This window comes from Lithobates pipiens, unplaced genomic scaffold (genome assembly GCF_037356315.1).
Source record: "Lithobates pipiens isolate NorthernLeopardFrog02 unplaced genomic scaffold, aLitPip1_a1.2 Scaffold_19, whole genome shotgun sequence".
NCBI classification, from domain to species: Eukaryota; Metazoa; Chordata; class Amphibia; order Anura; family Ranidae; genus Lithobates; species Lithobates pipiens.
Window position 1 is genome coordinate 402447930 of NW_027507764.1, and position 16698 is coordinate 402464627.

A 16698-nucleotide genomic window follows, 5' to 3' on the forward strand; every position below is an offset into this window, starting at 1 on the left:
TAAAGTCCTACCAAAGGTAGTGACAGGTTTTCATTTAAACCAGAATATTGTCCTACCTTCTGTTTTCCCAGAACCTCGAGCTATGGAAGAGAGGTCACTACATTCCCTTGATGTAGGGAGAACGGTCAAAGTCTATTTAAAGGTGACCGCTCAGATTTGCAAAACAGATGTTTTGTTTGTACTGCCAGAAGGTTCTAAAAGAGGACAGGCAGCGTCAAAATCTACTATTTCCAAATTGAGTCATCAAGTGATTGTTCAGACTTATGGTCAAAAGAGGAAAATTCCTCCTTTTCATATCAGAGCGCACTACACCAGAGCGGTTGGTGTTTCTTGGGCAGTGCATCACTATACCTCCATGGCTCAGATCTGCAAGGCTGCAACTTGGTCTTCAGTCCATACATTTACCAGATTCTATCAGATCAATGTAAAAAGTCTTGAGGAGATCGCCTTTGGGCACCGTGGTACTGCAGGCTGCAGTACAAGTCCTCTAGTCTCTTAATGTCCTACTTTTTTGTTGCGTCTCCCTCCCTTCAGCTGCCATTGCTATGGAACATCCCACATAGTAAATACTATGGCTTTGTGTCTCGTGATGTATGATAAGAAAATAGGATTTTTATAACAGCTTACCTGTAAAATCATTTTCTTTGAAGTACATCACGGGACACAGAGGTCCCTCCCTTTTTTGGTATACACGTGTATTGATTGGCTAAAAAACTGAGGTACTCCCAGTAGTGGGAGGGGTTATATAGGGAGGGCACTTTTTGTCTTAGGGAATGCCAGTGTCCATCACCTGAAGGTGGCCTATAACCCACATAGTAAATATGACTCTGTATACCATGATGTACTTCAAAGAAAAGGATTTTACAGGTAAACGGTTATAAAAATCTTATCTGGGTGTTCCCATTCAGCAAAAACAAGCTGTTCTAGTAATGTAAGGACAGGAAACGCATGCAAAGGCTGAGAAGGTTTTAAAGGAAAAAAGGAAGAAACCGAGCTTTCAGGAGACTCAAGTTAGGGGCAAAAATCAATGTGTAACGAACCATCTCCCTAAGAGTTTGTATTTGCAATTTCTCCGATTGTGAGGCTGAAAAAGGTTAATCTACCGTTTCCTCCACAGAGGAATCATCGCTTTGTTTTTCCTCCTGATCGAGACCCGGAAGCCGTTCCAGGATACATTTTTTTTTTTTTTTGTATATGATTTTTATATAATTATTATATGTTTGATCTCTCGGTTTCTGTACATACAGAACTTAGGTATATATTTTAACTGTGAAGGTTCGTAAACAATTTTTCTTCCCTCCTTCTTTATAAATATACCTTTTTATACACATATCTTTTAAACATAATTTAATCGCATCACCTATATCAATTATGATGCGAGTTTTCACAAACAATTGTCATATATTGATCTTGTATCTCCACCATCAACATCATTGTTGTGCGTTTAAAAATGCGACTAAGTCGCATTTATCTGTAACTGGGCTCATGATCATATGCTATTAACATGAAGTTGTTTCTTCATTTATAATACCTTCAATCAGTCAAGATTGATTAGTAGTAAGAGTAATGGTGGTAGCATTATTGCTATTACTACTATTGTTGTTGTTATCAATATGATTACTATGCTCACATTATTCAAGCCTTTAGTTGTTATCAACGTCTCTATAGGCATTCCCCAATTTGGCCTATTATCAATACTTTTGAGATCCAAAATTACCTACCACCTATAAATAAACTTACTTTCTTATTTCTGTTCATTTTCCACAACTCTTTTATACATACATTCCTTGTTCCCTATATATATATAACGCTTCTCTAAAACTTTTCACTTTTTTCAAGTTCACCTTCGTTACCATATATTTTTCTCACTTGCCATAGTATTATCATTAGTATAACCCTCTCAACCAGCTTGCATCAATTATAGGGTTAATTGCTATCTTGTCTGTCATTATCTACTCACTCTCCTATTTAAGAGCAGTCCACTGCAGCATTGTCTATACCTGCACTTGAGAAAGGAGCGCGCATGCCCGAACGAGGCTTGCGCAAGCTCAGAAACGCGTTGTGCTTTTGGGTACCCCCCCAGCTGACGTCACACGCTGTCTGCAAGCCAGTCTGATTCTCTGTGCATCACAGAACACAGCAGAGCTTCCCCTAGTGCGCTGTGGAAGAGGATTCATCCAGTAACAGCACCAGCGAAAGGGAACAGTGATTTGACTATCAAATGGAGGACAATAATAATTATGGATGTAAGTGAGACTTTTATTAATTGTATAAAATAAATGCACTTTTGACTGATTTGGCGCTCTTCTATATATTCCTTTATTGGTATCCTATTCATGAGATGACTTCACTCTAAAGAAGCAGCTGCCGCAGGTGATTGTGCACATACATCCCTTATCCTCTAAGGACAGCAAGCAACCTTTCTGGATCTTCAGCAAATTCCAAGTACTGTTTTCTCAGATAACTTTTTTAAAAACATCTTGCTTTTATAAAAACTGTTTTGAATCTATTTTAATGAACAATACAGACTGAACTGAAAAGGACACACCAGTATCTTTTAAAGCGCTAGTATTTTGTGTTGTTTTTTTTATCATATGGTTCCAGGATACATGGCAGTGGCGAAGAAGACGACGGAGGACCGCTTTGGGGGCTTTGTTCTCAGGTAAGTTATTCATAATGAGCTAGTATGCTATGCATACTAGCTCATTATGCCTTTGCCTTACAGGGTGCCTTTACTTCCTCTTTAAGGCAAAGTGTACGCATTTCAACCAGTTACCTGGAAAGTCTTGGTTGGATCCTCAACCTAGAGAAGTCTTCCTTAAAACCAGTAAGAAGGCTGGATTACGTAGGCTGGATCATAGATACAGCCCAGAAAAGGGTGTTCTTGCCTCCAGCAAAGATCAGCTCCATACAAGAGCTGGTACGGATGGTCAGGTCAAAAGCAGATTCTTCAATTCGCCTTTGCATGAGGTTGTTGGGAAAGATGGTAGGTTCAGTCAAAGCAGTCCCCTATGCCCAGTTCCATTCAAGACTTTTGCAAAACAGAAACCTTTCTTCTTGGAACAAGATGATCCAAGCTTTGGACTTGCCTATGCGGCTATCCCCACGAGTGTCTCAAAGCCTCAGTTGGTGGTTACAAAGCCAGAATTTGCTGAACGGGAAATCCTTCAGACCAATCATCTGGAAAGTAGTAATGACACATGCCAGCCTCTCAGGCTGAGGAGCGGTACTAGTGTGTGTGTGTGTGTATGTGTATGTGTGTGTATATGTATGTATGTATGTATGTGTGTGTGTATGTGTGTGTGTGTATGTGTGTGTGTATGTGTGTGTGTGTATGTGTGTGTGTGTATGTGTGTGTGTGTATGTGTGTGTGTGTATGTGTGTGTGTGTATGTGTGTGTGTATATGTGTGTGTGTATGTGTGTGTGTGTGTGTGTGTGTGTGTGTGTGTGTGTGTGTGTGTGTGTGTGTGTGTGTGTGTGTGTGTGTGTGTGTGTGTGTGTGTGTGTGTGTGTGTGTGTGTGTGTGTGTGTGTGTGTGTGTATGCAGGGAGCTCATTAAGGGCCTCTATGAACTGGTCTTTTAAGGACTGACAGATGCATATAGCTGCAATCGCAGCCTGAGCAACAGTACCTGATAAAGAAAAATCTATTTTACAGGAATTGCAACTTTATCTGTTGGATCCTTTAGCATTTGTGCATTGTCCACTGGGAGAAAAACTTATTCACACTGGAAATCGCAGCATCCACTGCTGGAACTTTCCATTTTGGTGACTTTTTCCTCCATAGGATAGAGAACTGAGAATCTCTCTGGAGAAAATGCTCATCAGGATGATCCCATTCCCATAAATAAGCTTCTCTAGTAATGTGTGGACTGGAAATGCATGCACTGCTTGTGAAGGTTTCAAGGAACCCAAAGAAGAAACCAGACTTTCAGCTGACTCTGTTAGGGGTAGCATGAAAGTGGAGCGAACCATGTCCGTAAGGATTTGTACCTCAGATTGTGAAGCTGAAACTTCAACGGTTGTTTCCTCCACAGAGGAGTAATCGGTTTGTTTTTCCCGATCATTTGAGGCTAATACCTCATCCTATCCCCACTGTTCCCCTGGTAAGGGGTTTGGAGTGGGAGAGAGGGTTCTAGCACGTTTCTTATCCTCTTTAATGGAGGATGCGATTAAAGCGATTAAAGCCACTAATCTCCCTTCTAAGCCCTGCAGGGCAGAGGAATATGCATCTTCAGTAACGTATACAGGGGCTGAAGTGTGAGAAGCAGCTGCACCACCAATTACTTCCAATGACTCGTCCCTGGCTTGCCATGTCATGCATCTCCAAAGAGGACGACAATGTGGAGGCATGTCTGAAGTTCCCAGCGCCTGGGGGTGGTTTTGGTGCCTTAGTAGTAAGCTTTGAAGCCATAGTGCAAAGCACAAAAAGCAAAGGTACTTTAAGAACTGTTCTATTTATTTGAATAGTAGGAAAAACAGTGGTAGCATAGAATGATCTAATACTAAACAATACGTTTTTTTCCTGTACTGCAAATGCCTGTGTAAACCCCTCACGTGCACAAGCGCTTCTGTGTCCTGTGGCAGCCTTGCTTCAGCTGCACTGTTTCCCAGAGTATCAGCTTTAAGCTTTTTCAGGTGTGAGCCTGATTGTCCATGCGCCACACCCTTTCCTGTGCTTTAGCAAGAGTCGCCTCAGAGGGAAAGGGGATTTACACAGACTTATTAGCTTTTCAGATTTATGCTTGTTTAAACCTAACATGTATCCCTATGCACTCAGTTTCCCCATTTGGGGCGACAGGAGACTCAACCCCGCCCCCCCCCCTCCTCCAGCTGCTGAGACAGACGATGTATTAGAGATTTAAACAGGGTCTATACACTATTACTCCCTCTAGAGGAGTTTTTTAAGGCATTTTACATTACAATTAAGGCATTTTACAATATAATTGAAAATTGCAGTTCCTATGCTTTCCTCTTACCTTTTCCTCGCTGCAGGATACTGCTGTAAACCGACCGATCCAAACTTCACCCACCACGGCGGGCAGCATGGTTAAAGCTTCAAAGGGGGCCCTTTTAATAGGGGTTCCACTCCTTTGAACCATGTATAGCACGCCTCAGGACAGCTTTAGGTAATGTAGCAGGACCAAAAATAGTCCTGGTTCCTAGGGTCCAGCCCTCAAAGAGGAGCGTTACAGGCAAAACCTTGTTCTATGCAAGCCCCGGGTACCATCCTGGAGCCGCAGTGGTGGGATGGATCTGGTAGTGGAGGCTTTTTAAATCCAGCATGGATCCCTCCTGGAGCTTCACAGAGCATATCTTCACTCGTGCCAACACCTTTAGACACTGGCGAAAAGACGGAGGTACTCCTGGAAGGAGGAGGTGGTTATATAGGGGAGTCAACTTCCTGTATTGGTTGTGCCAGTGTCAACACCTGAAGGTAGCTATAACCCACAAAGTAAATACTTAAGGCTCTGTGTGCAATAAAGTACGATAAAGAAAAATCCTTTTTGTGATTGAGAGGGTGAATTTTATATATATATATATATATATATATATATATATATATATATATATATATATATATATATATATAATTTTTAGCAGAGACCCTAGGGACTAAAACAGCAGTTGTTGCAATATTTCATGTCACAAGGTATTTGCACAGTGGTCTTTTAAAACAATTTTTGGGGAAAAAAAAAACCAAACACACTTAAATGAAAAAAAAAAAAAAAAAAAAAACTAAACAGTAAAATTAAAACTTTGAGGGGAAAAAATTGGCTGATTACCGGTTTTTGTGTATTTAATATTTAAGACATTTTTTTAAAATCTAAATTATACATAAAAGTGCACCGATTGGAGGCTTGTTGTGTTTTATAAATGTTTAGAATTTAAGAAATTCTGTATCACTTAAGGCTGCTTTCACACTGGAGCGGGCGCTGACAGTAAAACACTGCTAGTTTTAGAGGCGCTTTAGTTTCATTTTAGTGGCACTATTCAGCCAATCTAGGGATCAAATGTGCTCGTGTAGCAGTGCGTCGACAGAGGTGCCCATTCATTTCAATGGGCAGAAGTGCTGTGTACACCGCTCCAAAGATGCTGCTTGCAGGACTTAACGTCCTGCCAGTGCATCGCCTCAGTTTGAAAGCATACTGCAGTGGAGCCGTTTTCAAACACTTTACATGGAAGTTTGCTTTTATCCTAAAAAGTGCCTGCAAAAAAAACCTCCCCGGTACATACACCATTGTTTGTAGATGCTATAACTTTCACGTAAAACAAAATACTTTTTTGGGACATGTAGCAGAATACGTTTTGGCCTAAATTTATGAAGGAATTTGAATTACATTTTTTCATAACAGAAATACATAATTTTTTTTTTTCTAAATGTTAGGTCTTTTCTTCATTTACATAACAAAAAAGCCAGTAGTGATAAATACCACCAAATGAAAGCTCCATTTGTGTGGGAACAAAAAAAAAATATATATACACATTTTATTTGGGTAGAGCGTTGCATAACCGAGCAGTTACCAATTAACCACTTAAGGACCGTCTCAAGACGATATACGTCGGCAGAATGGCACGGCACATTGCCCTTTAATAGCCCAGCCGCGGGTTGCGCACACACTTCCGGCGGCGCACTGACGACCCGGTCCTGAGCTCTGTGACCGCGGGACCCGATCGCTGCTGGTGTCCCACGATCAGGTCACAGAGCTGAAGAGTGGGGAGAGGCAAGTGTAAACAAACCTCTCCCCATGCTTCCTAGTGAGCCTGTCACTGATAGTCTGTTCCCTGTCATAAGGAAAGACTATCAGTGACTTCACACGCCAAGTCACGCCCCCCTACATTAAAAGAAAAAAAAAACTCACACTTAACCCCTACACTGCCCCCTAGTGGTTAACCCCTTCACCGCCAGTGACATTTTTACAGTAATTAGTGCATTTTTTTAAAGGCACTGATCGCTGTATTAATGCCAATGGTTCCAAAAAATGTGTCAAATTGTCCGACGTGTCCGCCATGTCACAGTCAGAATAAAAATTGCTGATCGCTGCCATTACTTGTAAAAAAAAAAAAAAAATTAATAAAAATGCCATAAAACTATCCCCTATTTTGTAGACGCTATAACTTTTGCACAAACCAATAAACGCTTATTGCAATTTTTTTTTACCAAAAATATGTAGAAGAATACGTATCGGCCTAAACTGAGGAAAAAAATGTTTTTTTTTTAATATATATTTTTGGGGGATATTTATTATAGCTCTATTGTTTATAGCGAAAAAAAAAAAAAAACGCAGAGGTGATCAAATACCACCAAAAGAAAGCTCTATTTGTGGGGAAAAAAAGGATGCCAATTTTGTTTGGGAGCCACGTTGCACGACCGGGCAATTGTCAGTTAAAGCGACGCAGTGCCGAATCGCAAAAGGGGGCCTGGTCCTTTAGCTGCAAAATGGTTCAGGGCTTAAGTGGTTAAAGTAGTGCCATTCTAAATGGTAAAAAAAAAAAAAGAATCAAAAAAAGGTAAAAAAAATGGTATGTCATTTAGGGTAAAATCTTCTGGAGCTTACGTTTTTTATGATCACAAGAAGCTGTTTCAAGTCAATTAGTAACTGAGAAGCAGTGTAACTTATAACATTTTAAATCAGTTCTAAAAGGTTTAATCAGTAAAATCAGAAATGATCAAAAACTATTCAGTTTTTTACAGTCCAAGATGTCCCTAAACTGATGGCTCCTTTACCTGACAAGTTTAATCAATTTGAATGTTGACATGGGAGCATAAAAATGGGAAGGGGGGGGGGACATCCTAATTACATGACTGTATGTGCCTTCTAGTTGTTAATTCTTCATGAATGATAATCATGCAGTAATGGTGCCAACAGAAACGTGCATATCTCAGTAGTTTGTGATAAGCAACCTCCTGGGACACTACTGTCATAAGCACAGCATGGATACCAGTCACTTCTTACCTTTTTCTTTTCAGGACTATGAATACTTAAATTCTGCAACGTGTTCTCTGTGATGGAGATATACGTCAATCTACTTAGACTAGGACTGAGGCATGACGAATCAGGAGATGAAGGAGCATGAGAAAATTTCTGCAGAGACGCTTGCCTTTGTGGAGAATTGCTTGATCTTCAGGAGGAAAAGTAAAATTAGCAATGGAAGATCACAAAAAATTGCGCACACACACGCACACACACACACACACACACACACACACACACACACACACACACACACACACACACACCACAAAGCTGCAGAACTCTAGGCAATACACTCGCGTCTCACAAAGGTCACCCACCCATTTTCAGGTATCTTCAGTGAATCTTGGCTAGGAGAGGAGTGAATCAAAGGGGAAGTAGAAGGTCTAAAACTGTACTGTTCTTCTTCCGCCGTGTGGGCAACATATTCTGCAACAGTTTTATTCTCTGCCAAAACAAAAACATGTATAAATCCTAAAAGCACTATTTTGCAAAGAAAACATTTTGTCACATTTTACACATATAAAAGAAATATATATATATATATGTAAAAAAAAAAAAAAAACTTTATATAGAAATGGAAGTGCAAAGGAAACGCCCAGCAGAGAACTTTAGTCAAAGCTGCAGAGTTTGTACAGGTGCCCTTTACCCACATAGGCAGGTTTTGGTAAAGGTGAACAAACCCTTTAGAGTGTTAGCATCACAGCCTCAATATGAAGTTACCTGCTAATTTAATTTCCCAAAACCTTCCAGTACAGCACCTAAGAGTAGCTCTGCTGACCTAAAACCAGAAACACAAGGCCGGAAGATTTTCTCTGCCCACTGCCAACTCTGGAGTTGCAAAATTATTTAAATAGGTCCCCACTCCCAGGAATTTGCATATAGTTATCTATGCCTGGCTGCTTGGGAGCCATACTCAACCTTGGAATTAAGTTTGCAAGATTTTTCCACAAGGTCAAACTGAGGTACTATTGATCTGAAAGTCTATATTGGGGCCTCTAGGAAAGCTTTGATGGCTATCTGAATATTTTCATTTAATTAAGGGGTGAAAAGGTTTCTGAACTGTGCAGTCTATATTGTAGCCCAGAAATGTTACGATCTGGAGCAAAATTCAATGTTTTCACGTTTACAACTCTGCACTGCTTATTCTGTTGTCATTAGTTGATACTCTGACCATGTTAAAAGGAGAACGTCCAAGTATGGGACTAAGAGAATTGAAATTTCTCTTCGAATATGTGCAGTGACAATTAGAGAACGAAAAAGGGAGCCTAAACTGCCAATGCTGTGCCTTGTCAATCATACAGTAAACCTTAGAAATTTATGTGAGGGTCCCCTTAGGCCTATGTTGCCTTTACTTTTTTTTGAAGAGAAGGGGGATCAAACAGTGTTTAGTCTATAACTCTTGTGAATGATGTTTAAGATGAAAGGGATTATTTTTGTGATCTGAGGCATAGGATTCAAGAAGGTTAAAAGAACCCAAAAGCGGTATTTTTTCTGATCGTGTGTACTAGGCTCAAGATTAAAAACTGAATTTCCAGTCCAACTTTTAAGTCTCCTTATTGTATTAGCCAGTGCTGCGATCCCACGTTATACACACTAAAACCACAGAAGCATCTGCAATATAAATTTTCAGCTTGATATATATTTGAAATCTAATGAATTAGTGTTCTGGGACCAAGGCAATTTTTTTAGCTGTTCTAACCAAAGTATGTGTTGCACACATTGGGGTCTATTGGCGGTTTGTGCTTCCCATGCATTTTTTCTTCCTTAACCACCTTCAGACCGGACCATTTTGCTGGTAAATGACCAGAGGTCTTTTTACAACTTGGCACTGCGCTGCTTTAACTGGTAATTGCGCGGTCATGCAATGTTGTACCCAAACAAAATTTGCGTCCTTTTCTTCCCACAAATAGAGCTTTCTTTTGATGGTATTTGATTGCCTCTGCGATTTTTATTTTTTGCGATATAAACGTAAAAAGACTGCAAATTTTGAAAAAAAATGATATTTTCTACTTTTTGTTATTAGAAAAATCCAATAAACTCAATTTTAGTCATACATTTAGGCCAAAATGTATTCAGCCACATGTCTTTGGTAAAAAAAAAGTCAATAATTGTATATTTATTGGTTTGCGCAAAAGTTGTCACATCTACAAACTAAGGTACGTTTTCTGGAATTTACGCAGCTTTTAGTTTACGACTGCCTATCTCATTTCTTGAGGTGCTAAAATGGCAGGGCAGTACAAAACCCCCCCAAATGACCCCATTTTGGAAAGTAGACACCCTGAGGAAATTGATAAGTGGCATGTTGAGCCCATTGAATATTTTATTATTTTTTTTTTTTTACACAAAGTTGTCACTAAATGATATATTGCTCACACATGCTATGGGCATATGTGAAATGACACCCCAAAATAAATTCTGCTGCTTCTCCCGAGTACGGGGATACCACATATGTGGGACTTTTTGGGAGCCTAGCCGCGTACGGGGCCCCGAAAGCCAAGAACCGCCTTCAGGTTTTCTAAGGGCGTAAATATTTGACTTCACTCCTCACTACCTATTACAGTTTTGAAGGCCATAAAATGCCAAGATGGCACAAAACCCCCACAAATGACCCCATTTTAGAAAGTAGACACCCCAAGCTATTTGCTGAGAGGCATGTTGAGTCCATGGAATATTTTATATTTTGCCACAAGTTGCGGGAAAATTACAAACTTTTTTTTTTTTCCACAAAGTTGTCACTAAATGATATATTGCTCACGCATGCCATGGGCATATGTGAAATGACACCCCAAAATAAATTCTGCTGCTTCTCCTGAGTACGGGGATATCACATATGTGGGACTTTTTGGGAGCCTAGCCGCGTACGGGGCCCCGAAAACCAAGCACCGCCTTCAGGCTTTCTAAGGGCGTTACAGTTTTGAAGGCCATAAAATGCCAAGATGGCACAAACCCCCCCCAAATGACCTCATTTTGGAAAGTAGACACCCCTAAATTTAGGGGTACACTAGTGAGACTAGGTAATAAATGGCGGGTGCCCTGAAACTATAAAAAAAAATAACTAACCAATCAGCGTCACCTGTAACAGTTATATGGTGATCACTGGTGAAAGGGTTAACTAGGGGGCAATCAGGGGGCTTTATGCGGTAGTATATGGGGGTCCCTGGCGCTATAAAAAGCTGCGGCGAACCTAAATACCTACCTGCCTAACTAGCGTCACCTGTGACACTAATACAGCGATCAGAAAAACGATCGCTTATTAGGCTGGGTTCACACTGGAGCGATGCGGAACGCCACGAATCCGCGGCGGGTTCCCGCATCGCATGCCTCCCGGCGGCAGTTCACACTGCCCTATGCGAACTGCTGGGAGTGTCAGTGAAATGTTAATGACACCCCCAGATCAGTTCGCATATCGCAGTGCGATCTGCAAACTCGGATCGCATGGTGTGAACACCCATGCGATCCGATTCTGCTGCGGACCAAAAAAAGGGTCCCGTGCGAGTTTGCGGCGGGTGCGACACGAATTCAGCCATACTATCTGTATGGCTGAACTCGAATCGCACAGAGATCGGATGTGATTTGCACTGCAGTGCGGTGCGAATCACATCCGTTCTCATAAACCGCTGCAATGTGAACCCAGCCTTAGTGACACTGGCGACGGGGGGTGATCACGGGGTTAAACCTTTATTGGGGGGGTTAGGGGGGTACCTTAGAACTAAAGGGGGCTAACCCTAACTGCCCTAACAGTTATTACAGTCACAAATGACACCCGCCGGGTGATCAGGGGGTTAAACCTTTATTAGGTAATAAATGGCGGGTGCCCTGAAACTATAAAAAAATAACTAACCAACCAGCGTCACCTGTAACAGTTATATGGTGATCACTGGTGAAAGGGTTAACTAGGGGGCAATCAGGGGGCTTTATGCGGTAGTATATGGGGGTCCCTGGCGCTATAAAAAGCTGCGGCGAACCTAAATACCTACCTGCCTAACTAGCGTCACCTGTGACACTAATACAGTGATCAGAAAAATGATCGCTTATTAGGCTGGGTTCACACTGGAGCGATGCGGAAACGCCACGAATCCGCGGCGGGTTCCCGCATCGCATGCCTCCCGGCGGCAGTTCACACTGCCCTATGCGAACTGCTGGGAGTGTCAGTGAAATGTACATGTAAGCCCTTATGCCTGCCCGTGCCATTCTACCGACGTACATCGGCGTGCGGCGGTCGGCAAGTGGTTAAGTACAACTCTGCCTATTAAACTTTAAGGGCCCCCACACCTTCAAAGAAAATAACTTAAATATGATTTGAAAAAAAGCACACACACCAAACCTAGAAGGAAGGAAGCATCACAAAGCTTTGCATCAGCAAAGCTACAGAATGCTCCTTTATACTTTGTAGGTCAAGTCTCACTACTTAAGCCCACAAGACGAGACCAACTAGGTTCCACCAAATTTGGATAGTTGTCTATCCCTACGGTGGATAAAGGAAACATCTCAGGGCAAAAGTACATAACTGAACAGAGCTCACCACAGAGAATCCTTCCACACCAATTAACATTGGTATCCAGGTCCAATGTTCTGGGAAAGCTGCCTTGAAGGAAGGAGGGGAGGGTTCTACAACTAAATTGATGATTACAAACACATGGTAATACTTGAAATGAGGCAGTCTAGTAGCTGGCATTTATGCGGATGCGAGTCTCATTTTATGTTTTTGGTGAGCGGAGACACTTTTATGTGCTTTTCTGGAAGACGAAGAGGAAAAAGTTATTCATTTAAATATTTACCATTGAATTTCTCAGGTCTTCGACTGGGTGATGGATAAAAACAAACATGTTTTTGGGAAGCTTCCCCACGAACTCCACATGGTTCCTTAACATCCGGTGGATCGTCTGACATGTGGGAAGGAGACTTTGACCTTACACGGTCCTGAAGACAAGATTTTAATGATCCACATTCTCTTTGGTCTGAATTACTGGCTGATGGCTGACGGACTATCTTTAATTTATAATCTAATGGATCAGACTGTATAGTAACTGGTATAAGAGTAGCAGATTGTGTATTCTCCTTATCAAGCTTATTTACTTTGCTAACACACACACTAGCTCTACTGGAGGGTTGGTTGGAAGGCCATTTTGAATCAGACATTTCAGACTTTGGCAAGCTAGTTCGAACATGCGATTGGGCATCATTTTTGCGGTTTCCATGAGGAACACCATGTTCCACAGTGGTGCCATTAAGGGTTGCTTCTACAGGCAGAGGTTTTACACAACCCACTTGAAGTGCTTTTGAATTTTCCGGTCTGATCAAATCTCGTTTTTGAACATCTGTAATATTAGCCAGATTTCCGGCTCTTGTAAGAGACTGCTTATGTCCCTGAGACATCTCCCCAAAAAAATCCTTAATAGAGTGGTCAAAACTTTCACTTTGAGTTTCTTGGAAATTAACAGTGGCTTTCAAGTACTTCTCCATGTCAAAAATCTTTCCAGGATTTGAGTTCTGTAGGGAAGTTTGAAGACACCTGAGAGATTCATTATATACAGAAGCATCAAGGGGTAAACTTCCTTTATTTCTATTCGACAGTGCTAGTATCATAGCTGCCAACTCCGAAGGGTCTGCACTACACGAGGCATTTGCAATGGCTGAGGCAATTGTGCTTATATTCAGCAATGTGACATCAAAAGTTTTGTTCGATTTTAGCTCTGGAGACACCTCTTTGGTAATCTGTTGTGGATGGAAAAAAAAAAAAAAAAAAAAGTGGTATTAAACCAAAAAACAGTTGTTACAAACTTTTAAATCTGCTGTGCACAGTGTGAAAATCTTAATTTAGACTTTTACTTCATATAACAGCTAACCTCTGCTTATGAATAATGGATTTTTGAAGTATTTTTTTAATTTATTTTTTTGAGTCCAATGAGAGACATGGGATTCTATTCAGAAACCATAGCTTACGTTGCAGGCAACATAAATAACTGACACTGTAGCCTAGCTCTAAAGGTTATAATTCCTTGCATGCCAGCCATGCTGAAAAACATGTGGAAAACTATGGCTACAATCATATGAGGGATGGCAAAAAGTAATGAAAAAAAAAGTTGCTGTAAGCTGTTAACAACCTTGATAAGAATTCTTAAGTTTTACTGCTCCTCAAAGGAGAAGTACAGGAATCAGGGTTAGAGGTCGACCGATATGGGTTTTTCTCTGGCCGATGCCAATATTTAGAAATTGTGCCAGCCGATATATAATGTTGATTTTTTTGAGCCGATACGTTAGTCTGATTTTTTCATTTTTTCCCACCATTCATCTCATAAAATCTAACCGACACCTTTCACACTGGGGCGTTTTTAAGGCGCTTTTGGGCTAAAAATAGCACCTGTAAAGTGCCTGCAAAACGGGTCTTCTGCAGTCTGTGCGAAAGCCCGAGTGCTTTCACACTGAGGCGATGTGCTGGCAGGACATTAAAAGAAGTCCTACCAGCAGCATGTTTCGAGTGATGTATACTGCTCCTCCACCATTCCTGCCCATTGAAATGAATAGGCACCACTGCCGAAGCGCATGCAATGTGATTTGGCAGCGGCGCTTCACGGGCGCATTTAACCTCTTCCTCGGCCACTAGCTGGGTTATAAGTGTCCCGAATAGCGCCGCTAAAACTAGCAGCGTTTTACTGTCAACGCCTGCCTGCTCCAGTGTGAAAGCAGCCTTAAGTAATAAGCGATACAGAAAATTTTACATTTAAACATTAAACAAAACAATCCTCCAATCAGGTCACGTGTATGTATAATTTAGATAAAAAAAAAAACCCACTAGATATTAAATACACAAAAACAGGTAATCAAAACTTTTGGATGAAAAAAAATGGGCTAACTTTACGGTTTTAATTTTTTTTTTTGTTGTTTAAATCATTAGTGTCTTTATTCAAAAAAAATTGCGTTTGAAAGTGCTCTGCGCAAATGCCGTGTGACATAAAATATTGCAAAAAACGCTATTTTATTCCCTAGGGTCTCTGCTAAAAATATATATAATTTTTGGGGGTTCTAAATGATATTCTAGCAGAAAATACAGGATTTTTACTTGTAAGCAACAAGTGTTAGAAAAGATTTAGTCTTTAAATGGTTAAACTGAGAACTCCTACACACAGAGCTCAATTCAATCATAGGTGTAAACATGATTACGACACTGAGCTTTATATTACCTACAGATAAAAACGCTTCATTAAGTCTCACGTATAATACCCTAAAACACCCAGAACGCCAACATCCTTTGAATTCAAATGTACTTCAGACCTGCATATCCATGGTCTGATCTCCTCTCTCTATACACAACTCATGATGCCCTTGACACAGTAACCATTTGCCTACATACAAAAGTGGATATCAAATTTAGGATTATAGAGAGATGCTGCTAATTGCCCCCAAATCTGTGAAACCACGAAATCTTGCTTCACCAATGTATTGACAGTGGAGACAAACTATAAAGCCCTAAGCAGATAGTACCTGGTTCCCTCTAGACTGGCTCGATGTAACCCAAACTGCACAATATGCAGATTTCAAAACTGGACAGGTTGGGTCATTTGGAAGCCATGGATCTCAAATTTCCTACCTAAAGGATTTGACCGAGACCTCCTAAATGTTGGATGGAGCTAGCAGATCTGTCCATAGAAAACCACCCATCCCACCCCCATTTTTATATATTTTTTTTACTCTCTCCCCAAGTGTTACTTTCCTGCTGATTTAACTAACGTCCCCTATGTTCTCTTTGCAGAGTCAAAATGACTCAACCATCTTCAAACCCAGATCAGAGAAATAAGTGAATTGTACTAACCTATAAATATGAAAATGCGAATGAATCACAAATTTTACCTTGTGCAACATACAAATTAGTAGAATTATATAGACCATTAATTTTCACCAATGGAACAATTATAGTCCCCACAATTAATAGAAGAATACAGTTAAAAAAAAAAAAATTTAAATAGTGTCCAATGTAAATAGCCAGCCACCCGTGGTAGAAGTGAAAAATTCTGAAATCCAATTGAGATTCTTCATTGGCTCCTTACCAGAAAGACATGACCCCCCCCCCCCCCCCGTTACAGAGGGTCACAACAGATGTAAACACGGTATGCAGGCTCTCACGCCGTCAGACCATAATTCTGATCTTGGAACTTTTACAACAGAGAATTAGCTCAGTCCTTCAAAACTCCTCCCCTCCCGTGCAAAGCTCTCCACTCGATACAATAGCATATAAAAGATAGGAAGGCTCCAAATAGTGTAAAACCTTTACTTTAATCATGTAATTATAAAATATAAAATGCACTTAGAAACATGGAACAACATCAGGCCTTAACCACTTGCTTACAGGGCACTTAAACACCTTCCTGCCCAGACCAATTTTCAGCTTTCGGTGCTCTCACAATTTGAATGACAATTACTCAGTCATGCAACACTGTACCCAAATGAATTTTTTGTCCTTTTTTTCCCACAAATAGAGCTTTCTTTTGGTGGTATTTGATCACCTCTGGGGTTTTTATTTTTTGCGCTATAAATGAAAAAAGACCGAAAATTTTGAAAAAAAGCGCATATTTCTTTGTTTCTGTGACAGAATTATGCAAATTATTAATTTTTCTTCATAAATTTTGGTCACAATTTATACTGCTACATGTCTTTGGTAAAAATAACCCAAATTAGTGGATATTATTTGGTCTTTGTGAAAGTTAGAGAGTCTACAAGCTGT

At 40.6% G+C, this 16698-nt stretch overlaps 1 protein-coding gene across 2 annotated transcripts in view; it reads right to left on the reverse strand.

Moving 5' to 3' along the window:
• CEP192 (centrosomal protein 192) overlaps positions 1 to 16698 on the reverse strand; it is a 341693-nt gene that overhangs the window by 145308 nt on the left and 179687 nt on the right. For both annotated transcript variants that reach the window (XM_077492401.1, XM_077492400.1), the window contains exons 19-21: positions 12758 to 13694; positions 8297 to 8423; positions 7959 to 8124 (exon numbers count right to left, since the gene is read on the reverse strand). In XM_077492401.1, the coding sequence (XP_077348527.1) occupies positions 7959 to 8124; positions 8297 to 8423; positions 12758 to 13694 (1230 nt within the window). The remainder of the gene's footprint in view (positions 1 to 7958; positions 8125 to 8296; positions 8424 to 12757; positions 13695 to 16698) is intronic.